Below are 27,500 nucleotides of genomic sequence, written 5' to 3'. Positions count from 1 at the left end.
GGCAAAGTGCTTCAAAAACGCAGCGCCAAGGCCCGCGAGCGCGAAGATCGCATGGAATAGAAATTGTCAGAAATTTTACAGAAAACAATATCCAAAATATTAAAGTTGGTCAAATAAGGTTTTTAGATTTTCTCAAACATGGATTTGGTCAGAGTTTATCAACAACTCCGGTTACAAAGTTTTGGTACACAAAACGTGAAAACAGCATCGACGATCACTGGTATCGTACTGCAGTCAACAATCACGAGCAACAGGGCACCAAGAAGCCTTTGGTTGAGGCAAGATTGGTTAGAGGGAACTCCAAAAAAACAACAATGCATTTGGGTTCTAAAGAAGATACAACAGTCACACGGAAACAGAATATGTCCCTGCCAACAATACAGTTGAAACCTGAAGTCGGGAATGTTGAAACTTCATTGACCAGCTCAAGATTACCGAGTGCACATTCCAACGCCAGCATGGATATACAGATTTCTCCATTTTTGGCAAGGGGTAATTTTACGATGGAAATCGTTTTTCATTGTGATCTTAAGTATTTTTTCTCAAGAATCACGAAAAAAGAATCGAATGGCTCATTGCTACTTGTCTGCGCATGTATGTTTTTTCATTATTTCAATCATAGTGAGCCATATGAGATGTTTTCCCAATTGCGAGAATGAGACCAGAAAAATGTATGTTTGACACACTTCTTAATAAGTATATATAGGATATATTAAGAGTGTTGGCTAATTTTTAAAGCAAATCCCTTGTGCGTGTGGTCAGGTTTCAATTTGCAAATTGTAAAGCGCTTTGAGCACGTTTGGTGGATATTGCGCTATATAAATACTCAATTAAATTTAATTTGCAAATTTTCGTGTGGCAGTAAAATCAGAAATGGCATCGATTTCACATTCGAAGCAATGCTATCAAACAATTTATATCAATCTTTTCATTGGCGAAATTTACATACAATATTATTGTTTTACCCAGTAATAATGTCAAATTTATAATTTATGCTTCAAATCCTTTTACACAAACACGTACTTTGGTGTACTTCAATTAAGGACGGCATTAACCTCTCTCCTTACCGACCATTTTAAGGATTTTTCCAGAACTGACATTCCCAGTCTACACAAAAATGGATTTTAAAAGCTTGAACTCAAAAGCTATAAGGACATGTTATAAAAAAACAAAAACAAAAACAAATACAAAAACCAAAAACTTAGACTGCCTATAAATACACCAAGGATTTTTCTTTAAATTTTGTCGTGTACAAAATAAATCTGAATGAGAATAAAAGTTCACTGTATCGTAGAGGATTTTCCAATTTTTGGGAAGGAGAGGGTGAAGTCAGAAACTGGTGTAGAGCATCAATTAACCCAAATTATATTTATAGAAGACAATTTGTTTTTTTTAAAAAAAACATAATATTGCATTTAATAACGCCAAAGAATCGATGCTTGTGATGAAGGTCTTCTTAATCTTCCCTAAAGGTGAGGTTCAACGCTTCCGGTGTCAAGAGTCATCCGGACATTTTCCTGACCCAAAAGACTGTGGGGTATATTATTATTGTGATGCCGGTGTAGCCTACAGAAGGTATGGAAATTCACATTTCGTCTTGCCATTTACATAACAAAGGGTTTTCTTGAAATTAGACTTAACAGATCTTGTGTTTCCGTTATCTGTTTATCGTTTCAACTTTATACCAAAATTACAAATGAATATATTAATCGATTAAATGTTCCAAAAAATGACACAATCCTTAATACGTGGAAAAGAAAAATACATTATCTATTTAAATATATGAGAGATGAAGTGGAATAATCTATTGAACATTTAATTAGTTTTAAAAACTACTTGTAAAGGTGTTAACATTTTGGATATGTCTTATAACAAAGAAGACAAAGAGGCCTCAGGCTTGAAACTTTCAAACAAATTAGTTTTCATTTATTTGTTGTTTTTTGTTTGTTTTTTTATTGGTCAAAATATAAGAAATGGTCCGACCGTGCCAATTTGACATTATATCGGAACGACCTACTGTATTGTAGATAAAGATAATTGAGTTTTATAACAAAATAAGAATCAGGAATTATTTTCTTTGAAGATTAAAGCCCAAATAGACCTTCTCCAATAAACACAGTTGCTTTAAAGGAATTTTTCTATATAAGTTCAACTTATGATTCACTTTTAAGCATCGGTTTCAAACCGACATACTGTCTCTAACGGTATTATGTTGGTGTGATTTAGGTGCTAAAAACTGAATTTTACTTGTGAGCTTGAAACTCGGGTTAAATTTATATGTTTAATTGAAGACAATAAATATTAGATTCTTAACGTGGCAAATTCTAAAATTTCACATTTCTTGTCATTTTATATTGGATAATCACATTTTGGCATCTGGTCCACCTCGCGATAATATCGGCTTGATCCGGAGGATCACCAATGTGTATTGCCATTGTACTAGGTACACAACTGTTCGTACACTGATTCATTGACTGGATTCACGCATCCAAGTCACCAAAGTTTACTTTAATACCTTATTACATCGATGTTTTATTATTTTTAGGTTCATCTTTTAAATCTATTTTTGATTTTATACTTGTTTAGAGGCTGTCCCGTAGGACAGGTATTCAGCCAAGATGCTCTCTCGTGTGTTGCCAGCAGCCATCTTGCCTCTCCCTGTCCGAGCAACGGTATGCGAGCAAGTTTCTTCTTTGGTAGCGTATACATTAAGGCATTATTTGATTTTGTGTTACTAAAGGTGAAAGTACATTATTAAATTTCATCATATTTGGAATTAACATACACACATACAATATTTGGAGTACACCAGATGACAACTGCGCATGAAATTTACGAGACAGCCAAATCCTTTTAGGGTTCGAAACTGTTGATAAAATGCATATCAAATGAACCAATTCAAGGCAGCCTGTGAGAAATGAAATGCATTTATATCTATCAACGTTTGATTTATGAATGAAGATTTTACATCTTGGTGCCCAGATTTTTAAATGTTTGTATGATGGGTGTGTGGATGAATCAAGCATCGGAAAGGTATGTATGAATAGGTTTTTATAGAATTATAAGATTTCAAAGTGTCTAATCTACAGTGCGACAGTTCCGGGCAGAGAATCTGGAAATGCCCATTTAAGAAACATTAATAATGAAAGGAGATCTGGGGGATTATGATAACAAAGACATGCCCTTATCTATTAAATCTGTCATTAAGTCAAGTAAACGATTATAAAAATAAGACACATTTAAAAAGTTTTAAAACAATGCAGTTAAATAAATAGATATATTCGAACGCGTCATGATATTGTTGGTGTTGCACATTTTAGACTTTTGGTCTTTGTCCTTCCCGAACTTGATGCACTCACCATGTGCTGTCCATTTTACCTAAATGAATCATACCAATAGATTGTTTGTAGCCGAAATAAGAGTTGCTAAATCCTTTTATTTGTGCCTTTGCATTTTCAGTTGTAAAAGCTCACTACATAAGCGACTTCCATGTACCATGATATTGACATCGTGATTTATGATTATCAATTATAACTCCATGCTGTTCGTAGAGCATACTACTGTTTTGTCGTTTGAAGAGAGATAAAAACAATCTAGATTTAAAGAACCCGGCAGATGTTATTATGGATGCTTCCGTCTGAGATGTTTCCCATATTATTAGATTTGGAGACTTCTCCAATTTCTGTCTGTCACTTCTCTTCAATTTTAGAGATTCAAATAAGTAGTATAATATAACAATACCAATCATACTGTAAACCTTAAGTGAAATTTTAATATTAGAGAAAACAATCACAATGTTTCTCAGAAATTAAAGTTGTATGTTTTTACGACAGACAAGTTTTAACAGTTTTTAATCTTTCAGAAAAGTTTTTAAAACAGCAATTGCTTCACTATCCCAAGGTCGTTTTCGATGTCCAAGAGACGGTTATTTCCGCGATCCCACAACATGCCATGCGTTTTACTTGTGTTCCAACGGGAATGCCTTGAGACAGTTATGTGATACTGGTACAAGCTTTGACACTGATCTTAATATGTGTGTTTGGAGCAAGTTGGTGGGAGGATGCCAAGATGTTGAAAACGATATATCAGTCCTTTCATCAATACTGGGTCCAAGCAAAGTTAGTGAGGACATACCGAGACACAAAAAGTACCAATCTATGAGCTGGACGGATAAATCAAGTTACGTGAACAAAAACGATGTTATGCTTTCGGAGCTGGAAAATAAGGTTTATGGTAAGTTCTTGACTTGGACGATGTTTATAAAGTCACAGCCGCTACATTATGCATTTATTACAACGACAACAACATTATCATCCACAACAACAACAACAACAACAACTACTACTTCTACAACTCTTACTACTACTACTACTACTACTACTACTACTACTACTACTACTACTACTACTACTACTACTACTACTACTACTACTACTATAAATAATAATAATAATAATAATAATAATAATAATAATAATAATAATAATAATAATAATAATAATAATGATGATGATATAATAATAATAATAATAATAATAATAATAATAATAATAATAATAATAATAATATATAATAATAATAATAATAATAATAATAATAATAATATAATAATAATAATAATAAAAAGAAGAAGAAGAAGAAGAAGAAGAAGAAGAAGAAGAAGAAGAAGAAGAAGAAGAAGAAGAAGAAGAAGAAGAAGAAGAAGAAAGAAGAAGAAGAAGAAGAAGAAGAAGAAGAAGAAGAAGAAGAAGAAGAGAGAAGAAGAAGAAGAAGAAGAAGAAGAAGAAGAAGAAGAAGAAGAAGAAGAAGAAGAAGAAGAAGAGAAGGAGAGGAGAGGAGGAGGAGGAGGACGAGGACGAGGACGAGGAGGAGGAGGAGGAGGAGGACGAGGACGAGGAGGAGGAGGAGGAGGAGGAGGAGGAGGAGGAGGAGGAGAAGAAGACGGATGAGGAGCAGAAGGAGGAAAAGCAGGAGGAGGAAGAGGAGGGGGGGGGAGCAAAAAGAGGAGGAGGAGGCTGGGTGTGTGCAGGAAGAAGAAAACAAAAATACAATTCTAAAATTATAGTGATAGTTATCACCTGTTCATCTACTAGTGGATCAATCATTTGGCAAATTCACATCTTCCTTTATATATCTATTTTCCGTTCACAGCATCTGAAGACACAGGCATCGCCACAACTTTTGTTTGCCCACTGGAACACGGGCTTTACCCCGACCCATACAACTGCTCATTGTTCATTCATTGCTTCCAGGGCAAGCCATATGTGTGAGTTGTTCTTTAGAGCCATAAAACACACCGTTTATGAGTTGATCCCGGTTTCTGTAGCATTTAACGAAGAATATTATTGTAGACTATTGCTACCATAATCTACTAAGTACCGATATAGATCTCGTTGATTGCTACACTTTGGAAAGGACGTTTTACGATATCAAAGTATCTCTGTAAGATATAACAGAGCCAGCTATTTAATGAGTGAACAAAGGGCTAAAAATGCTCTCAGTCCAAAACCTTTCCATCTGCTCATGCATGTGGTCTATAATTAAGCAAAGGGGTTTCTTCCTAAATGTTGGAAGGCTTCAGAAATTATAAACAGATTAGGATGATTATTTCAAATGTGTGCCAATATTTCATACTCTAGTATGTATATTGCACCTCTTGAAAATATTTAAATTATAAGTTCACACTTATTTCATCCTTTAAGCCGTTTGACTCAAACCAAGCATTATGTTGTATTATATATCATTTCAAAGGTTAATTGATGACCTGTTCAATTAATGTAATTCCTATCTTGAATTTAATCAAAAGATACAATGCCTCGAATCTGAAACACCAAAAAACTTTGCAAAAATAAAACCGCGCATGTAAGAATTTTAGGGAAAGCAATGCCGCAGGAAACTGGATGCACTTAAATTTAAATGATAGGATTTTTACACCAATTTGAAATTCAAAAACCTTATAAGAAATTATTGACTTCAGATGATTTGATAAATAAATATCAATAATATCAGTCTTTTTTTTAAATTGTAAATATATTGTCGCTAACAAAAATCATTGTTAGACTAAGTGCTGAGAACCGTATCCGTTGGATTGGGGATGTTCAACTGGGCTGCCTGTTGCAGAATATTCACCTAAGTTTGGTATATCACAAAAGGTTATTTACAAATTAATAAAGAAGTACAGAAAAAACGGTGGACGCTTTCACCAAGACCAATTCCATTCAAATCAGAAACAGGGGATGTGGTTATGCGATAGTTTGGGGCTGGATCATGGGAGGCCAAAAGACAATATAAAATATCCGTGTGAGAATAATGGCAGGTTTCCATCGGACAGTACATTAGAGACAATGAAATCGCATTACTTTTTATGCATTACAATTAATGCACCATCGCACATGGCTCGAAATACGCAGAGCTTTCTAAGAGAACAATAATTTTAGGCAAGGGTGTGGTCATCAGTTAGTCTTGACATGAATGCAATCGAGAACACGTTGATACTATGATGAAAGTACTTCGCCTTGGTCCTCATCAAAATGGAGATGACGTATGTTTCTCCGAGATACCCGGGACAATCTCACTGCAGAGTTTATTGAACGGTTCACTTTGTACATACAAAGGCCCGTGATTTTCTTACATCAAGTTAAAGGAGGGCACACAACCGATTAATAAAGTTGTGTAAATTTGCAAACTCAATTTTTTGGTGTCATTTCTTAAACTTTCGATATCATTTTATACAAGGCATTGAGATTAAAATAATATTTATGTACATTGAATAGAGAACTGAATGAGCTTTCCACTGATGTTTAACAAATGATATAATTGCTTTGTACTCAAAATTATGAGAGCTCGAACCACTGTGAAATTACTTTTGCACATGACTATATAAACCAATTCATGTTTTTCTCATAGACACAAATGCCAGATGGGAACTTTATACAGCCAAAATACAAGAGGATGTACTTGGCCTCGTCTTGTACCTGAATGTGATGGCCATGCACGGAAAGGGCTTCAGCCTCAAATCATCGAAACTAAACTTAGCTCCCAGACAAAGGAGATAGATGACATTAACTCTGCAGCAGAAAATATGAACTCAAAGATATCAAAATCTAAATACGAAGGTAACACAGATACGATAAGTCGATGAAGGGTTTGACCCCAAAAGGTTCTTTGCTTTACATTCAGTTTATTTAAATTAACGCATATATTTTGTTTCTGAGAGTCTGGCTACCTCGAACATTGCTTTTATATAATCTTCTAAAACTCGTTTTTGTTACTATTTGTTTTGACTCCATTAACATTGTAAAACGACACAGATAACTTTGCCGACCTTAACACTTTACCTCTTGCCTCTTGTAATTCTTAACAAACTTTCATTTAAACTTTATTAAAAGGCGGGGGAAGGGGGGGGGGGGGTATCTTTGCGTCAGATAATCCTCTTTCATGAATACTGCTTTTTAGAAAGGGGGACGTGTTCCTAGTCGTTGTATGAGCTTCCAAATGCGCGTTGGGAACAAAGATCGGATTCCAAAATGCAAAAGTGCAAGAAATATTGTATTCTGCCCCTTAAACGAATCTGATGCTGATTTCTTTATCACTACATAAGATATTTTCAAAATTATCTAAATCATACCCCTTTAAAAAAATCTTGTTTAAATTTAGCACTTATCAATCTGACGTCACAAATTGCTGTAGTAAACCTGATATCAGTACGCGATAAAAATCGAATCAGTATATATTCAAAACTTATTTCCAATATCATACTTTGACTTAAAATACACCAAATGGCACCGAATATCAAATTGAGAAATTAGGAAGCGAGCACCGGTGTAAGATAAAGATCTGAACAAGTGTCTATGAAATGGTGCCAGACAAAGCAAGAAAGAGAAATAAAAGAAGAAGAAAAAACCATCCCAAAATATCAGTCTACCCGTACTGGGGATCGAATCTAGGACCTTCTGATTATCGGTCAGACGTTAGCACGTAGACTGATTTTTTGGAAGATGTTTTTTCTCTCGTATTTTTCTTTCTTGCTTTGTCTGGCACCATTTCATACACATTTATTCAGATCTTTATCTGCCACCGAATATTAACTGAGACACTTAGTAATGTGTCTGATATGAATTACAACACACGATCTCTTGCAGATAAGTACAAAGGAAACAAGCCTCATCCTCCTCAATGAATGCATTCGTTTTAACCGACATGTACCTATTTGCAGGTCTGATAAGCCAATAAATGGTTATCGGTTCATTGTTGTAATTGAAATCCTCTCAAACTTGTCCATTACAACAATGTTAAAGCAGGCCCATACTTATGTTCGCCTATCAGAACTGCTATTATGAACACGTAGCTTTTAACTCAGTTTGAAAAAGAAGATTAAATTTCAATTTCAAGCATCTGGTTCATCCCAATTCGGGATAAACAGGAAATGAAGTTTTATAAAGTAAGGTGGTGGTTAAAAAAGCAAATAATAGCAGATGTCAAAATGTAAATTTGATGTCATACGGTCAACTAAACAGATAAATGAAGCATTCCAGAGCACACCAAGCAGTGTTGAACCCTGGATATGCTCTGTATAAATAGGCTATACTCCATCTATATTGATGGGATGTGTTAAGTAAAATGTTCTGCCCGCCAGATCAATCACGCCAATAAAAATAATGTGTATAACCTTCATGTGTTAATAGTAATAAAGGACATCCTATACATTCTAAGGATCGTTTAACCTTCTGTGGAACTAATGACCTTATGGGAGGTCTAGAAACAAAAAAATAAAGAAACAATTGACATCAGCTTCAATTATTCTCTTTATTTAGAATAAAATTATCATTCTTCCCTCAGAAACATATAGTGCCAAACCGTATGAGAGTGAAAACAACTACAGCTACAATGATGATGATGATGATGATGATGACAATCATGGGTACATAATAGAGAACTATTTCTACGACAATGAATATACCACACCAGAATGGTCAGAAACGGACAACAACAGATGGGTGGAAGACAAGAACGATGACAATGACAGCAATGACAATGTCAGAATCAGCATCAAGAGCAACAACAATGACAACAAAAACCATAATAACAAAAATCACGATTATGTTATTAAAGACTACAAGCGATGGACGGATGTAAAGTATGATGACAACAATAGCAATGACAATGTCAGAAGCAACGTGGACAACAATAACGACAATGATAACAAAAATCACGGCTATGCTAATAAAGACTACAAAATAAAGTTCAGCAACGACAACAACATCAAAATCAGCCAGGACCTCAAAGATGGTCGTTCTATACTGGCACTGAACACTAAGATCCAGGATTTCCGTTGTCCTTCCATGGCTGGTGACGGCTTTTACAGAGATTACTATTTTTGTGACATATTTCACCGATGCTCTTTTGGTACCAAATTTACATTTTTCTGCCCGAATGGCACGTTTTTCAGGTAAGTAAGGATTTAACTCCCCTCGCTATATTATTTTAATATTCTCACCTCGTTTGGTTTTTCCTCCATCCGCTAGCAGATAGATGGGTTCATCAGGGAGGAATGAAATGAAGTTGGCGGTGGTGGTTGAGGTTATAGTTGCTTCACTGGGGGTGTAATGGTTTGTTGATAATAAAAATGTCCGTCTGTGGGGGAATGTGTTGAATATCTCTTTTTCCTTTTTAGTGTAGCGTTGTAAATGCACGAAACACGATCCATAGCATACTTTAGTTGTGATTTAATGGCTTTAGAAACATTTTACATGTGTAATTGTGTATTCTTCCATGGCAGAATCGAACACAAGATCTGTGATTTTTGGGATACAGTTTCTGACTGCTCTGAAGGAGGACTTCGATTGGATGCATTCGACGTAATTTCACAGAAGATTAACCAAAATAACCAGCTAAATGGGAACAGGAGGGCACCGTTAAGATCGTTAATAAAATCTAAAGATGCTATGTCACCGGAAAGAAAGACTGCACAGCAACATCCCCATGATCAAATGTATCGAGACATGGGTGGTGAATACCTCTCCAATCCTCACATGTGGCGAAAGGGCACTGTAATTCCTCGCGGTTCTCGAGTTAGCCCAGCAGGTATGTTTTTCCAACAACAACGAAAAAAAAATTTTTTTAAAGAAAAGAAAAGAAAAAAAAAAAGAAAAAGAAAACATAGCTATGACACTTTCCGGTCATACCAGTATCAGCACTAATAGAATGGAAGGTTATAGAACTAGGTTTGAATTGCGCTTACAAGCGAATCTGTTGACTGAATAAGAATAATAAATGACTGCATTAGTGGTGTCTCATCACTGTACAAAACCAAGCGATATTGAGCTTGGTCAAGGATCTCTGAGTGTCAAAACGTTGACACTGGCCTTGTGATTTGGGTAAATCGATTTGCTTGTACTATTCCATTCTACCAAGTGCATGAATAACTATAATAGGTAGTAACGATTGTAGTACGACTGCTTGTCCGAAAAAGGACTCCTGACAGGCGACTTCTTTCTGAAATAGAAATTTGATTACAAATGGGCTGTAGGCGGAATAACTTTATCGTTGTAAAACGCATTCGGGCATGGCCATTACGGCGTAGTGTACTGTATACCAAATCATAATGATCAATTTTATTTTAAATTGGAAGCGCGTTGATGATGTGTCAGTTTACTGCGTCTGGTTCACGTTGACTTAAAGATCGGGCTGGTATCGATACTAAGCGCCTAACGTGTTCATCCTTGGGGTAAGCTTTAAGTAGAAAAGCTTTGGTCCGTACTTTCTGGGACGAATGTAAGCTTCCAATATATACATCATCTTTGCTCAAAAAACTGTTCTTAAGTTTGAGGTATGAGACGGTTTGACACGTTGGAGGTGATATTAATTGAATGGTATCTAACCCTCCAGGTTTGGCAGCAAACATAATATGAAGGTCACGATTCCTGGGTGCCTTTTTAATTTCCAGTCTCAGAGCTCGAATCCTGAAGCCCCTGATCATAATTTCTAGGATGTTTGGTTGATATCTTATCTAATTCAGAAAAAAATATGGAGCGGGCACTGTATCAATAATAATGAGAAATATAGGGTATGAGGAAGCGCCCGATGAAAACGGAGAATAAAAAGATCGGAGTTTCAGAGCCGAACTGGGATCCAACTGACACAGTACCCTCAGCCTGGCTGAGAGAGAGAGAGAGAGAGAGAGGGAGAGAGAGAGAGGGAGAGAGGGAGAGAGAGAGAGGGAGAGAGAGAGAGAGAGAGAGAGAGAGAGACATCAGCAAGCAGTTGCACTAGCTACTGAGCCATCCAACTACAGACAAAAATGTGGCTTTCAAACTTAGTACCTATAGTACGGACTCTCTTCTCTCAACAACTTGAGGGATCAAATCGAGGCTGGCTAACAGACCCCGTGAACTTTCAATAGCGAGCAAATTTATGCTATGCGCTCTCCTCTGTATATATATGGAACAAGACAAATGACAGAGCCCAATGAGCTAGCCTCGATTAGATTCCCTAGGTAGTTGAGAGAAGAGAATCCTCACGATAGAACTAAGTTTGAAAGCGTGCCAGATTCCAGCGCGTACTGTAATTTACACTTTTAAACAATAATAATCACCAGCTTCAAGACAGCATAATATATTATCAAATTGTTAAAATGCCTTTATCCTAAATCTGTTGGTGCATCATCAAATTTTATTTTCATTCCACATAACCAAGAGAGCCCGGTTCCTTGCCCAGCGGCGAATGGTCTATTCGCACATCCTAGGAGCTGCAACCAATTCATAATCTGTGCCCAGTCAAGACCTCAGGTTCTGATATGCCCCGATTCACTCATGTATAACCCTCAAACACTCACCTGTGATTACCCAGAGAACGTCAGGTGTATCAGATATGACAGGATAGTATAATCACAAAGTATTGTAAACAAGAATTACGTATTTATAGACAGGTGGATATTCATTAGACAACTTGAAACTGTTTGCAATTAATATTCAAATGTTGCTGCTTCGATAAAATGAAAAGAAAAAAAGGGATAAGAGTATGAGCTCCAGGTCAATTGTCAATGGCTGAGCCTGTGGAAATCTGGGTTATATAAGGGCCGAGACAGAGTGGGCCCACACTCACACTCACACAACTTCACACTGCACTCTCACTTTTCAAGGATTACCGTGAACGGAAGAAATGTAAAAATGCAAAAAGAGTGGACCCACATCCCGTCCGTCACTTACACAAGATGGCGTCAGGCGTGATTGCTCTCGCGTGTTTTCTAAAGTAAGAGGAGAGCAGATGTCCTTTTTCTCCAACTTCATGACCGACTTCGGCCCATTGTTTTTGAATAAATATTATGTTGATTGTTTATTTTGTCATACAGCGGTAGACGCTTTTTCCACAACTACAATCAAACGTTCGTCATCCTTGTTGACAGTTAGACAATTAAAAAACAAACAAACTTGGCCCCTTGTGACAAGAGGACACCCCCCTCCCATTTCTCGCGCTTTTCAACTGCCACCAACGCTCATTCCCGCCAATCTCGCCTCATTGATCTATATTCTATCGCATCACGGATGAAATGTGAAGTAAAATTTAACCCTGCAGAAAAAGAATTTCACAGTCCGTCCGGTATTTTGAGATGAGGATCATATGTGAGCCGTGAACCTGGAATTTTTCTGTTCCCGTATTGAGAAGATGAGTATTTTAGGTTCATCCGTTGATGAGGCTATGTGAACGAGTGACAATGTAGTGTGAAGTTGTTAGAAACGTGGGCCCACTCTGTCTCGGCCCTTAGAGAAACACTGCACAAGCAAATGCAGTAAATTTGCCTGAAGGGAGAATATTTCCTACTTGGCTATAAATCAAGAAAATGACATTTAGTTTTGTGACATTTATTTGCAATACTAATAAAACTAGTCATTAATAAAAAGGAAAATACAAAATTGCTGTATCCCGATAAAGTAAAAAGTTTTTAAAAGCTCACCTCTTTTGTCTTAGTCCTATGTGTCCAAACAGAATGGATTCAGTTCCATTCTGCTCCAGCTTTTACTCGCATATCATTCAAAACATTAACATTTAGTGACAAAAACATTGTTGAAATAGGGGACATGGCAGTTAAGTTTTGGTTAAAGGCTGGAGTTGGCTGGATTCTAGATTCACTCAGTTTTGATCCTTATAAGAAGAAAATGTGAGGTTATATGAGTGGTTTAGAAAGAATTTATGTGATATGTTCGGGGTACCACTCATCGCTTACGTGTTACGTGGATGGCTCCTTAAGGAAGAATTTTCTCTGAATTAATTTTAAAAATTACTCATATATAATATTAATTATTATATATATATATATATATATATACATATATATATATATATATCAGCATGTGGTTAGTATTGTAGTCTGCACGGTAACTCGTTATGCATATGATATATATCTCACGGAATAAGTATATTACATCATTACATAACGAAGAAATATCACTCAATTGTATATTTATATTTACCCAAAAAAGTATACATTTATATTCAATGACACTTATTTAAAAAAAAGACTATCTATTTTAAAAGTCATAAATCATCAGATTATTGGGTTGACAAACTATATTATGTTATATATAGTGTATTGGTTTGCTAAATCTAACTAAACTGCCGTACTCTTGAAAAAAAAAATAATTATTTTGGCCAAAGAACTCGTCCTTCAAATATCGATCGAATAAAATGACACTCACCTTGTCAAAAACTCTCAAACACGGGAATTCAGTGAAGTCCTAGAGTTCAGAGTTTTTGACAAGTTGAGAGTCGATTCAGTCGATCAATATTTGATGGGTGATGGCCAAAATTTTAAAACATTTTTTTTATCAGCACCCGGCTGTGTATTGTCTTAATATTAAGTTGTTTTGAACGTGTGAAAATGGGAGTGGATTCACTCACTCACTGATTGACGTTGGCTGCCCGCACTATGTGATGACAAAAGTCCGCCCATTCCCTTCGTATGTTGACGGTATCATATAATTCTCTTCCATTCATCTCTGTCCATTCTAGGATGTTTTTTAAAAAAATATATAACTAGGCCTAGGTCTTCTCCTTTTTAGTTTGCCCTCCATTTCCCATGTATCACATCTTTCATCAGCTTGTATGGGTTTCGGTATAATATATGACCGAAAAAAACTGAGTTTTCTCCTTTTGATTATATTTAATAGCTCTGGCCTGACTTCCAGCTCTTCCAGTATGCTTTTATTTGTTCTTTTTTCCCTCCAGCTTATCCGCATCTTTCTGTAAAACCCCATTTCAGCAGAGTTTTTACGCTTCATGTCTTTGTTCTTGAGGGTCCATCCTTTTGCGCCCTAGGTCATCACTGCCGACATCAATAGTTTTACTAATTTTATTTTTAAATTTTGTCCTATGGATTTGTCTTTCCAGATATTAAGTAGAGAGGTCATTCTTTTCTTTGCAATTGCAATTCTGTTATTTATATCCATCGAGCAATCGCCATTTTGCGTTTTAGTGGATCCCAAATATATAAAATGAGACAGACCTTCAATCTCTTCGTTTTAATGAACATGGCTTGATCTTTAACTTCCACGATTTGCATGTATTTTATCTTTTTTGTATTTTAGTTTGAGGCCTTTAAGCTCACCTGCTTTGTTTAGATCATTAATGAAAGTTGTTGCTTCTGTGTGGTTGTTAGTAAGGATTGCGGTGTCATCTGCATATCTGAGATTTGATATTTTTCGACCTCCTATTTTAATTCCAAAATGTTCAGCAGCTACTTCTCTCATTATTTGTTCGGTGTATGTGCTGAATAGGTGTGTTGACAGAATAGAACCTTGTTTTACACCTGATCCTATCGTGAAGCAGTCGGTGTGTTTGTTGTTCCAGCGAATTCTAAGTTCTTGTTTTGTGTATAAAGATTGTATGAGGGCAACAAGGTGTGATGGGAAACCCATATCGTATAGGGTCTGAAAAAGTTGTTCATGTTCAAAACTGTCAAACCATTTACTGTAATCTATAAAGATAATGTATGCTCTTTGTGAATTTCATTTAGTTTTTATATGATGACTTGAAGTGTGCAGAGCATGTCTCCAGTACCTCTTCCTGGTCTGAAACTAGTTCTGCTAGTTCTGTTTCTATTTTAACTTTTAATCTTTCTAGGATGGCATAGAACATGATTACGGTTCGATATAAGTTCATGGTTTGTTTTCCGGGGAAATGACCCAGACCATAGCAGTTTTTGACACAGTGAGTGGCACCAAGTGTGTATGTGTGTGTGTGTGTGTGTGTGTGTGTGCAACACAAAATAGAATGAGTTCACTTTCTGTATATACAGGTACTATAAATTATAAAATGGATTTGGTATCAATGAATTATTAATAATACAACAACTGTTTTTACCATAAACAACAATATTACTAACATCATCATCGACATCACTGTCGTTGTCGTCATAACCATTGTTGTTGTCGACATCATCATCATTTGAATATCACTACATCGTATTTTTATCATTCATTGTAAATAACTGCAATAAACATTTTTATTACTTTTTAGAAGATGATAGTCACGATGTATTTTTTTTATCGACTTCTTATTTCTTTGGGCTCGTGTGCAATGTCATGAAAAGAAAGAAGAAGGGTAAACATTGCACACTGAAAAGAGAACTGGACTAAAATATACTCATATTTTACATTTATATCTAATGACTTTCTATGATAAAGATCTGAAAAAGTGTGTATGAAACAGTGTCAGACAAATCAAGAAGGAATAATATAAGAATATAAGAAAAAAAATCAGTCCTCCTTGACTAATTGTGCAATGGTAGCGCATCAGACCAGTAATCAAAAGGTCTGAGGTTCGATCCCTAGTCGAGGAGGACTGACTTTTTGGGAAATCCTTTTTTTTAATTGTCTTGTATTTTTCTTTCTTGCTTTGTCTGGCACTGTTTAATGCACAATTTGTTAGATCTTTATCTTTATGTTACACCAGTGTTTGCTCCCTAATTTCTCAATTTATTGACTTTCTGCTTCCTACCCTGCTAGTAGTTTTACCTTTGAAAAATCATCTTTTTACCGGCAATTGGCTGGAGCTACTGATAAGATCTTCTATCTATCTGAGGCACTCTAAAGGTGAAAAAAGGGGAAGGAGGAGAAGAAGTCTATACCATATTTACCAAGCTACCATTTGTCTTTTTAAAACTTTTTCTAGGGCTCTAACATGGCATAAAAGTGTAGCAAGTAGTGCCGCGCTGAAGACCGGTCTGGACCGCGGTCCCACGGTCTTTTAGCTGTGAACCGAGGACCGGTCCCATAGGGGAAGACCGGCGGCGGTCCTCACTTCTTATCACCTTTCAACTAGTGCGGGGCGGTCCTTGCAAGGACCACGGTCCTACGGTCTCGCGCCATAGCCTACTACTTCCCCAGCGATTCGTTGCTTCGGTTGCCTATCTTCCACCAATCACCACCCATCCCACTTAATTAATCGCACCCACCCCCCTTTGCCATACACTAAACGACACAGACGACCATACAGGCAGACGACCACCAACCTCCACTCCGCAAACAGCCCTTTCGTGTGTGAGATGGGGGGAACAGGAGGCGCACGCCTTGGACGATTCCATTATACGGGGTAAATTTCAAAATTTACTACACCATAATGATCGCAATGACAATGATCTATGGAGAAGGCATGACCCCTCTTCTCTAATGGGTTATTGTTTGAAATGTATGTGACTACTAAAGATGTGTGTGTGTTTTGTGTGTGTGTGTGTGTGTGTGTGTGTGTGTCGAACCTAGCAAGTAGCAAATCCGATTTTTTGTTTTCTTTTGTCCATCTCTTGTCACCACTCCTTTCTATCGCAGTGTTGTCATTTAAAATAATACAATAATATTAAAATTTCGTTTGGTGTTTTTACTAATCAAATAATATGAGTTTCATTAGTTTCTTCCTTCCAAAAAACCCAGTTATAACGTCTGAATTTAAAAAAGTCCAATAGAATATTTGGGTACCCCGATAGCTCAGTTGATAGAGCACTCTCTTTATACGCAAAGGGCCAGAGATCGATCCCGGTGCAGTCGATTTTTTTCTGAATCCCTGTCTACTCAGCAATGAATGGGTAGCTGAGTTTGTTAGATCTGGCGAAAAGTCACTATCGACCCCTCTTATTACCTCATCCACCCCCTCTTATTATAACTTCACGTCTCTCTCTTACTCTTCCATGCTCGCTGCCCTCTAATGTGTGTGTGTGTGGGGGGGGGGTAGGAGTTGCGTGTGTGTATCAACGCCACGAACAACTCGATCAACGCCTTGGGCGATGCCATTATCTCCGTTAATGGGGATAAATTTCAAATTTTATTAAATTATCGAAGTAACAATGAAGTACGGTGAGCAAATAAAGAAGGCATCACCCCTCTTCTCTAATTAGGTTACAATTTGAAATGAGTGTGACTACTCCGTGTGTTTTACTCCTGTAGACCACGGTTTTCATCGTGTAGCGGTCTTTAACGGTTCAAGAATGAACGATCCCACGGTCTCAAAGGTCAAACCGGTTCGAATTTCCAACAGTCTCTCAGGAATGTTCAATGTCGAAAAGGACCGGTCCTAGGACCGGTCCTTGCGGTCTTCATTTCCCAAGGACCGTAGGACCGTGGTCCTTAAGCTTGCCAAGGACCGCCCCGCACTAGTAGCAAGCGCCATTGATATTCTAAAACTAAACTAACTAAACTAAGCATTCTTTACAAAGGAATCATGAAACTCAGGCAAACAAAGTCATATTTGAAAATTTTCTATATTGCGCATGCTATCTAGACGTATGAGAACCATTTTATCAATTGTTTATAAACACAAACAGCAAACACTTTTTTTGTTTGGGAATATCTTTTATGTACATAAAATACATATACTCTCAGAACAGAGATAAAGGAAGTCCATAGAATTTAGAAAGATAGAGATTGAAAGTGCACAGATTCAAGGAAAAGCACACACACAAACACACACACACACACACACACACACACACATACTCTCTCTCTCTCTCTCTCTCTCTTTCCCTCGCTCTCTCTCAACCCCCTCCTCTCTATGTATCTATCTATCTCTGTCTCTTCCCCCCCCCCTCTCTCTCTCTCTCTCTCATACCCACGAGGGGGGGGGGGGATAAAACTGGAGAGCTTTGTTTTAGAAATAAGTGATGCTATGACACATTAAAGTCATATCGCGCATCATTTTTCATCATATAGATTGTGAAGACAAAGGCGATACATTAGGTTGACGGTTGACGTGTCTGCCTGTCTTGACATGATTCAGGAGAATAACTATGGCGGCTGGTGTGATTCCGGGAATTCGACTGGCTGCAGCGATCTGTTGGTGGAAAATATTAAATGTTCAAAACGTTCGTTAATATGTGCATGAGAGGAATAAATATAATTTAATGAACTGTTAATATGAGAATGAAAGAGTTGATCTATGAAATTAAATATCTTAATCTGGCAAAGCTTGGGGGTAAGAAAAGGAGATACATTATCCATAGCATAGAAAAACAATATAGCGACAAAAGGCCTAACCTGAATTCCTTAGGGTAGAAAACACGTAGACTAAGATATGTATCAGATTTTAAGATTACAATTCGTGTTTGGTGGGCATTGTATACTTACAATCAGGTGCGCCAATTTGGCTTGTAAACAAACTTCGCAGAGTTTGTGTGTGTTGAACTCGCCATGACCTCAAGAAGTTGGGAATGGACTCAGGATAGGCACTACCTTTGAAACCAATGTTTATTTGGAGTGGTGGATGGCGTCGACTGTATAGCATCCCTCTCGCAGCAGCCAGGTGGATCGTAGTCGTAGCAGTAAGGTCATGCGTTCGAGCCCCCATCTCCGCTAAGTTTTTATTCTCTATTGTCTTCTGACACTTTTCTATTCACTTCATTTCCTGTTGTTATCAATGTAAGTGCCTACTCCACTCACCTTTCTGAATTGATATTCACCCCTTACTCAATGTATCAACCGTCTCTATGTTATATGTTTGTGTTAAAGCGTTACTGCTGGCTTGTAAACAAACTTCGCGGAATTTGTGTGTGTTGAACCCATGACCCCAGGAAGTCTGGAGATTGACTCAGGATAGATTCTACGTTTGAAACCACTGTTTTTTATATCGTCGACAGTATATCGTCCCTCTCGCAGCCAGGAACTTTTCGTAACAGTTAGTAAGGTTGTGGGTTCGAGTCCCCATTGCCGCGAAGTTTTATTCTCTGTTGTCTTTTGGAACTTTTCTACCCATTTCATTTCCTGTTATTACGCCAATTTGGATAATGCCACGACACATCATTTTATATATAAAATAGAAAATATGTAAACCAATGCTTTAAGAGATTCCGTGTCAGGGATAATATAAATCATTATTGTATCTCTTACCGTTTTTAAGATCTTGAGCATCGCATAACATGCTCAATTTGTCGACCTCTAAGATTTCGGTAAACTAATATACTTTGACAGAACGCTCTAGGCACTATATCTTAACTGTCCTCTGAGTTCAATTTTCTACAGTTGAGCATGTACTCCTTTTCCTTTTGTTCTGTAGTGCTTTTATGGTGATGAGATCATAGTAATTCGCATAGTGCATTTTCCAAGGACTCAAATTTGCATCTCTTAAAACATAACTTGAACTTGGGACCCACGGGTTACTAGACACGTTTCCTCTTCCTTCTTCTTAAATTTTGCTAACCACCGAAGGTGTATTGTCGCAGATTTTGCTGTGCATGTTATGTTTAGAGTGGCGCAGAAGCGATTCTGCCTCTGAGCTGTTAAAGGTTTTCTTAGCCAACTACATCCGGAGGCAGACTCTTCCAAATTTAAATCGTTAATGGAAAAAATGACAGCTCATGGCATTGCACTCTTGAGCGTGGAATTTGGAACCTGTGATCATGTTCTTTGGTTTTCCTCCTTGTTGCAGGTTGGAGGCCGAGGGGGACTTTAATAAACTTATGTATTAAACGGTACAGCGTGGTTCCTTTAGCTTGTTTTCTTCGTTCATCCAGAGTTGGCCATTGAAGGTTGGTAAGCATGGTTTCAATGCTGTCCGGTCAAAATCGCCGAAAACGAAACTGGCAGCTTTTCTTTGCACCATCTCAACCTTTATCTTGTTTTTATTAGTTAAAGGATCCCACACAGTGCTGGTATATTCCACGACAGGGCTTATCAGAGTCGTGTAGCATTTGGCCTTATGTTTGTTGGACAACTTTTTATATTTCTTTGAATCTTCTTGTTTGCAATTTTTGAGATTTAGAAAGCACTCATCGGCAAACAATCTAGATCTTGATGACAACTACTGGTAAGTCATTGATATATAGTAGGAAGAGAAATGGTCTAATAAATGTCCCTTGAGGTACTCCAGATAGGACTGCTGATGTACTTGATCTTTCACCGCCAACCAACACTTTCCGTGTGGGTCCTTGCAAAAAAACGTTCAATCCATCGGAGATTGTTACCTCTGATGCCATACAGTTCACATTTCCTAAGAAGCCGTTCATGTGGTACTTTGTCAAATGCCTTTGAAAAATCGAGTAGGCACAGACAATCTGGCCTCCAGTATTCAGCCTGTTGGCAAGTTCTTGAATTGTGTTTATTAACTGAATTTCACACGATCGATTTTTTCGATTTTGCACCGAACCTATATTGATATTGTTCAAGGCGGCTTAGAATGTTGCTATGCACGATATGATATGTTCGAGTAATTTGCAACCATAACGCCATAGACGTTTCACACAATAAAACCGCAAATCTTCCTATAATATGAAGGATCTTACCGACATGGGTCTTGCCTCAGCCAGCTTGTATTTTGCCTCATTGGACATGTTGAGGCTGAAGACAGAGATCAATAATTTACATTGATGAGCAATAGTTAAGATAAGTATTAAGTTATATGCAAATAAGTAAAGTGAATCCAATATCTTAAATAAACATTAGATAGTTATTGTAATATCGTACCACGTGACACTTACCACTTTTATCACATTCTATTATATGAACGGCTAATTAAATAATGAATTATTTTGTTGTAAAAAAGACAAAATCAATCGTTATACAAGAGAAATGACACGTCTATAACTAGATTTCATGTATTCCCATTTGATAAAAAACTAACAAAATAACTTGTTTTCATACAGTGCAATATCCACTAAATGTTGCTCTTAAAGCTTTACAAAAGGGTCTCAAGCCAACAGAAAAACTTAGCATGTAGGATGTAGGCACTATTACACTTTTTTGACAGCAACGACAACAAAATAACCAACCAGATACTCATCTTACGCCTGCTGAGTGCGGCGAGAAAATGTGAGAAAAGAGCGTTTTCCAAGAACTCAACTTTGCACTGCCCAATAGTGGAACTTGAAACAAAGATCTACCCGTCGAAGGTGAATGTCATACCACTAGACCACAAAGCCGTACATAAATACGTGATAATTACGGGGTAACTATAATTCTCTATACAATATTGCTATGCTGAGTGAACAGATCGAAAGCGGTGAAAAATAAAAATTTGCTATCCAAAATTGGAATCAAAATCTGTCTGTGCGTTTGAATGCAAGTTCACCAGTTAAAATTGACAACTAATATTACAGACATGTTAATGATTGCTAACGTTTTATTTTTTGTCTTTATCAAAACAAATAATATTACACGTAAAACAATTAGTTGAAAAAATTATGGTTTATCTTTACAAAAATTTTTTTTTTTTTTAAATTAAGAGAAAAAAAAAGCAAGCAAACACAAGCCACTCAGAGTGGGTTAAAAAGAATGCCCAACAAATAACAATCTTAGACACACCGAGCGTGAATGATACATCTTTAATTTAGTGTGAATCAGATTTGAAGAGAAAGAAAGAAAGAAAAAGAGAGAGAGAGAGAGAGAGAGAGAGAGAGAGAGAGAGAGAGAGAGAGAGAGAGAGAGAGAGAGAGGGTGAAAGAGAAAGAGAGAGCGAGGATGAAAGAGAGAGAAGGTGAAAGAGAAAAGAGAGAGAGAGTGAGATAGAGAGAGAAAGAGAAGAGAGAGAGAGAGAGAGAGGGAGAGAGAGAGAGAGAGACGAGAGGAGAGACGAGAGGAGAGAAAGAGAGAAAGACAGAAAGAAAGATAGATGGATAGATAGATAGATAGAAGATAGAGAGAGAGAGAGAGAGAGAGAGAGAGAGAGATAGATAGATAGAGAGAGAGAGAGAGAGAGAGAGAGAGAGAGAGAGAGAGAGGACAAAGGGGGGGGGGGGTTTCAGGACAATATTCTTGGCGCAGCCTTGATCAATACCGATAACTGTACTTTTTCCCAATGATCTATCAGGACCCCGAGTTCACCCAAAAGATGGCTTAAAACAAAGACATAAATAGAAGCGTAAATCTTTGACAGGACTTGCATGTAACTAAAACTTAATCAAATCTTTGAAACATTCTCATACAGTTACCTCAAATAATCCAGATTCTCTGGAAGTTCCAGCTGCTCATCTTTCTTGACAAGCTCCATCTCTTCGAGCTGATCCTTGATATCTTCGCTGTATTTAACTGAAAAATTAAACCTTTATTATTAATTTTTAAAAATTAAGATATCACAGGCACATAGTGTAGGTTGTACCAATTCGGACATCCTACGTATTCACCATCTATATCAACGCCTAAATTTAATAAGAATTATGACATAGAGCTGGGTTCCGATTTAATTCAGACAGGAATAAATGCATGATAAATCTAAACCAATTTTAGTACTTTTCTATTTCATCTAATTAAATAAATCATTTCTTAAAATCTTTATTTCGCTCAGAAGATCGGGTACGAGTTCTTCCAATCGTTTTTTATTTTCAGAATTTAAGGCATCTCTGAGTCAAGTAGCAATATCAAGCTATTTGCAACATAAATTCGCACAATCATTTTGTTTTTAACTGTGATTTCCCCTTTATCAACAAAACAGGGTGATTGAAACACAACAGACGAATGAGATAATGATATGTGATAATCACCTATTATCTCATTCGTTTTGTTGATAAACGGGAAACCCGAACGTCGACATTATCTGTTTTCGTTTATATTAAATTGAAGTTTACATTCAATTTCACATTGTTATCTGTTCCTTTGAGCTTCGAGCAGCAACTTTAACAGCACCCATATCGTACACTTTCACCAAAAAAAAAAAAAATTATAATGATGTCATAAATTCTTGAGATCGTCTTAATCAATAGATATATTTGAGTAATCATTAATCCTCTTCCGTTCCTTTTAACGCTTCAATTCATACAGAAATCGTCTATATATTTGATTATTATCATATCAATCCACCCTAATCGTGAAGTTAAGCTAGTTTGACATCTATCTTAGCTCAATTTAAGAAAAATTAGTTGCATTTGTCTCAATTGTCAAAGGAGTGTCTGAATTGGCACAACGGGGTATCTGAATTGGCAATATGGTGTCCGAATTGGGACAAGTGACTAGGTCCCATAAATTAAGGCCAAACACACAAATAATCTGATAAATGACAGGTATTTTACCCAAAAAAAAATTGCTTAATGGTGTTTGTAACATATGCAATAGTGATTTTCATAATTACCCTTGGCGTGTGGCCCTTAGAAGTCATTGAGCTGAGAGAGCCATTTTGGGTGTCTGAATTGGTGGAACACCCTACCGTAGCGCTTTATGTAAGTATAATGCTCCGGACTATGGAAGTTAACAACATATTTTCAATAATTTGACCAGGAAAACACTGTAAAACGCTTTCCAAATATTTGGTATTATTAAAGCAATTTACATTTTAATAAATTTATTTTGCATTAACATTTTCTTGACTTAGTCTACAGATAATACCAATTGCCCAAAATATATGCTTATTATAATTAGCAACAAAAACTGAAACTTCCTTTGAATCCAGATGACAGTAGAATGTGACAAGAAAAGGAAGATTAATGACCCAACATGAGAAAGATGCATGGCAAAAACAAACTTTTTTTTACACAGCTTGGCATTTTTAAACGATTATTTGGCTTTTAAAAAAAAGTCGATCTGACAAATCTGCCTAAAGCAGTCTTCTATTCCGCCAGTCATATATCATCATAGATTTGTCCGCGTCAGTCTTTGCCGAACTGGGTAATTATCAAACCGTCTTCCTATGTTTCATGGAAGGGAAATATTTAAAAAGTCAGAATATTCGCAACTGATAAAATGGATCTGAGAAGCAGGCTACATCATTGCCCAGTGACAAACCTCGCTGGTAGTGACAAGACCGCCATATGGCAGGGGATGATTTCAATGAATGGTCGACAGATTCCAGCAGGACGTGCGTCCATACGATGCTGTTACTTCTATTTTGTAAGTTAGCTACGGTAGTTAGTTTTGTTTAAAAATATCAAAATGGAACATTCCAAAAGATGTTTATTGAAAGCCTTCTCCTAGGAAACATTATCCGAGCTTAGATTTTTACAATTATGTCACATCCGGTCACTGAGAAGCGTTGGGTTTTTTCCTTACAAGACGTGACAGGCAATTGACGTCACCATCATAAAAAAATAGAAAAATATAATAGCATTTAATTAACTTTGAATATTTGTGATATTTGTGAAGAGATTTTGTGTTTGGGGAAAGGGTGGAGGTGGGGAGGTTTAAAAATCCAGCAATCTAGTCGCTTTAATTCACCTTCTATCTTTATTCTGTCTATAAGCTGTGGTTCATAATGTTGTATATGGCCAAGTTCTGGAATTGTCTGAGCAAGATTATGAAGGTCGACATGCGGGTGGCCAAGGATATCTCTTGCACTGTAAAAAGATGTTATAAAAGGTACGATATAATAGAATGGTTACAATTAAAAGAGTTCGGTAATTCAAAGAAACAAACCTCCCGTACAAAAAAAAGCACTCGGTCTTATAAAAAAAACAAAATGAAATCACCAAGACAGCAAACTCAACTAGCTCATTTGCCATACACTAGCAATAGCAAAACAGTATATTTCTTATTTTGGCCAGAAAATTAGCACTTCAGTAATCGATATATTGCAATGACCCTAAAATGTGACCCCTCGTCTAAAAACCGTATTATGTCGGGATGAATTGAACCCAGTAAAGTAAATTTACATTTAAAATGATGGAAAATACGAACTCTAAGATTTGTGTCAATGTAAGAAATTGTATTTATTCTCCACAATAACGACTAGAAATCAACTCAAAGTTTCATATTTGTGGCAATAACTTGAATTTCCAGCAACTATTTCGTTCCCACATAATATATACCGTATTGAGAAGGTGGGTCACAAATGTTAAATGAGTCTCAGCCTTGAAACTTCAAAAAGAAAAGTGTTTATGGTCTCAGATTTTAAACTGACCAGTTGGGGAATTTTTTAATCGCTCGATTTTTGAAGTAGAGGATGTCTCGTCTAAATTTTAAAAAAATATTTGAAAGATAGAGTAGTCTAGTTTTGTTGACTGATTGAGCCTTTAGGAAGAACTATTAGCGGATTTTGTGATTTATTTATAAGCAGTCAGAAAGACAGATACACGTTTACCTCACGTGGTTTCCAGAAGGTTCTTTGACTGATTCCAGTCTAAACAATTTTCTCCATTTTCCTACCAACAAGGTGAAAGAGTTTAACATCTCCATGGTAACATCAATCTCTCTTTTCATGTACTCAGCCTTGGAAATTCTTTCCTTAGAAACACAACCTACAGCAGCTCCTGCATTGGAAGTAGGTGGAAAAAAATTATGTAAACCGATTTGTGGTTATATGTATTAGTTTGTATTTGATATTTGATTTTAAACTGGCCAAGTTTACGACGCTAATGATGATGATGATGATGATGATGGTGGTGGTGGTGGTGGTGGTGATGATGATGATGATGATGATGATGATGATGATGATGATGATGACGATAATAATAATAATATGTCTATTGATCAAAGAACGAAACGGTAACTTATAATCTAATTCCTTCCATGAGATTAAACTTTGTTCATTTCACTCGCCCTATGATGTCGAGTCTCCTGAAATAGTGTTGAAATGGAAATAACTTCATGTATTCTACCGACGTGCAAATTGACTGGGTTGTCTTTCTTCCTACATTGCCATGTTTGAATTTGCAAGTATAAAACCATACTCTCCCCTGGGGATTTAAGCATTTATTCACAAGGGAAGACTATCGACAATGCATTCTTGGGTGGACAACACGAGTGATTCAATAATAGGCTTCAACAATCGTGACGTCACTTCCCTCGTAATGACGGATAGTAACTTAGTAACTATAGGAACAATGGCGGACGCCCTTATGAAATACTTCTCCGACGAGCATAAAAGTGTATCCAGAAGAGAAAAACATTATATATCCGATCATGTTTTGACTTTTATACATTCTGATCACATGACATGTGAAAAAGTTCTGGCCAGCATGAAGACTAAAAAGAACCGATTTTCTTTGTTTAGAATCAAGCTGCTCGTTGCTGGGCGGACGTGACATCAAACTATTGAATCCAATTGGCATCATCTATCTGCTTGATAGATTATTTGTATTCCCTAGTGGAATGTCTAAACCATGTAATACGGAAGGGTCTGACTTTTAAGATAATACAATTGTATTTAACCAGTCAACTGCCGTACTCTAGAAAGACACGTATTTAAAACCATGCTCAGAAAACTCGTCGCGAGGTCCCAGGATTGAGAATTTATGCCAAGATGAGGGTCATTTAAATCGATCGACATTTGAAGGATGATTATTCTGGCCAAATTTTTAAATACGTGTTTTTTTCCTGAGGACGGCAGTCAACTGATTAAAATAACAATGTAAGGACATTCTCGCCCTCGAACTTTGCAACATTCATCTCTCTCTCTCTCTCTCTCTCTCTCTCTCTCTCTCTCTCTCTCTCTCTCTCTCTCTCTCTCTCTCTCTCCCTCTCTCTCTCTCTACCTCTCTCTACCTCTCTCTCTCTACCTCTCTCTCTTCCCTTGCAAACACACACACACACACACACATACACAGACACAAACACACACACACACACACACATTTTTACCTATGATGTTTTAACTATTATAACAATCTAATACATATAACATTTTTCGTGATTAATTGAAGAAGGCCAAAACGTCGTTTGTTTTGTGTTGTTCCCTTATATATGAGTCACATTTACTCACTTTATCTTTCTCTCCATCTTATTGGCTCATTTAGGCACCTCTAGTTTTTTTATTTTGCAACATTATTGTTACAAAGCCACACCATAAACAACCATCACTTCAAACGGTTTCATCAACTTTCTACTTTCTATAGCAAGGAAACTTATTATTTACTTCTTCATCTTCTTCTTCTTCAAGTACCAAGTCTGTACCAGACATCGGTGATCATGGTACTCAATTCATCTCTCTGATCAGATAACCTCAGAAAACTATTATTTACTAGAAGCATTAAATAACAGACCTTTAGGAGTGAGGCGTATGTCTGCGTTGTCAGGACGCAATGAGAGCCTAAACTCGGCTCGTGATGTGAACATGCGATAAGGTTCACTGGTGCCATGCGTGGTAAGGTCATCGATAAGCACCCC

At 36.9% G+C, this 27,500-nt stretch overlaps 2 protein-coding genes across 3 annotated transcripts in view; one reads left to right on the top strand and one right to left on the bottom strand.

Moving 5' to 3' along the window:
- The window catches only part of LOC144969688 (uncharacterized), a 15,711-nt gene extending 3,704 nt beyond the window's left edge, over nucleotides 1–12,007 (top strand). The window contains exons 2-10 of the mRNA XM_078908839.1: nucleotides 1–492; nucleotides 1,473–1,575; nucleotides 2,587–2,672; nucleotides 3,901–4,233; nucleotides 5,152–5,266; nucleotides 6,907–7,115; nucleotides 8,839–9,448; nucleotides 9,779–10,083; nucleotides 11,695–12,007. The exon at nucleotides 1–492 is cut by the window's left edge and continues 1,259 nt beyond it. Of these exons, the coding sequence (XP_078764965.1) occupies nucleotides 1–492; nucleotides 1,473–1,575; nucleotides 2,587–2,672; nucleotides 3,901–4,233; nucleotides 5,152–5,266; nucleotides 6,907–7,115; nucleotides 8,839–9,448; nucleotides 9,779–10,083; nucleotides 11,695–11,885 (2,444 nt within the window). The 3' untranslated portion in view covers nucleotides 11,886–12,007. The remainder of the gene's footprint in view (nucleotides 493–1,472; nucleotides 1,576–2,586; nucleotides 2,673–3,900; nucleotides 4,234–5,151; nucleotides 5,267–6,906; nucleotides 7,116–8,838; nucleotides 9,449–9,778; nucleotides 10,084–11,694) is intronic.
- A 5,809-nt stretch (nucleotides 12,008–17,816) lies between these two features.
- The window catches only part of LOC144968760 (5-taurinomethyluridine-[tRNA] synthase subunit MTO1, mitochondrial-like), a 195,052-nt gene continuing 185,368 nt past the window's right edge, over nucleotides 17,817–27,500 (bottom strand). For both annotated transcript variants that reach the window (XM_078907410.1, XM_078907409.1), the window contains exons 13-18: nucleotides 27,377–27,500; nucleotides 25,477–25,645; nucleotides 24,615–24,733; nucleotides 22,403–22,499; nucleotides 20,759–20,813; nucleotides 17,817–18,315 (exon numbers count right to left, since the gene is read on the bottom strand). The exon at nucleotides 27,377–27,500 is cut by the window's right edge and continues 81 nt beyond it. In XM_078907410.1, coding sequence (XP_078763536.1) covers nucleotides 18,187–18,315; nucleotides 20,759–20,813; nucleotides 22,403–22,499; nucleotides 24,615–24,733; nucleotides 25,477–25,645; nucleotides 27,377–27,500 — 693 coding nt within the window. In that variant the 3' untranslated portion in view covers nucleotides 17,817–18,186. The remainder of the gene's footprint in view (nucleotides 18,316–20,758; nucleotides 20,814–22,402; nucleotides 22,500–24,614; nucleotides 24,734–25,476; nucleotides 25,646–27,376) is intronic.

This window comes from Berghia stephanieae, chromosome 3 (assembly GCF_034508935.2).
Source record: "Berghia stephanieae isolate SIO BIC M18660-M18661 chromosome 3, UCSD_Bste_1.3, whole genome shotgun sequence".
NCBI lineage: Eukaryota > Metazoa > Mollusca > Gastropoda > Nudibranchia > Aeolidiidae > Berghia > Berghia stephanieae.
The sequence above is the reverse complement of the archived record's forward strand: the minus strand, read 5'-3'. Positions and strand labels throughout refer to the sequence as shown.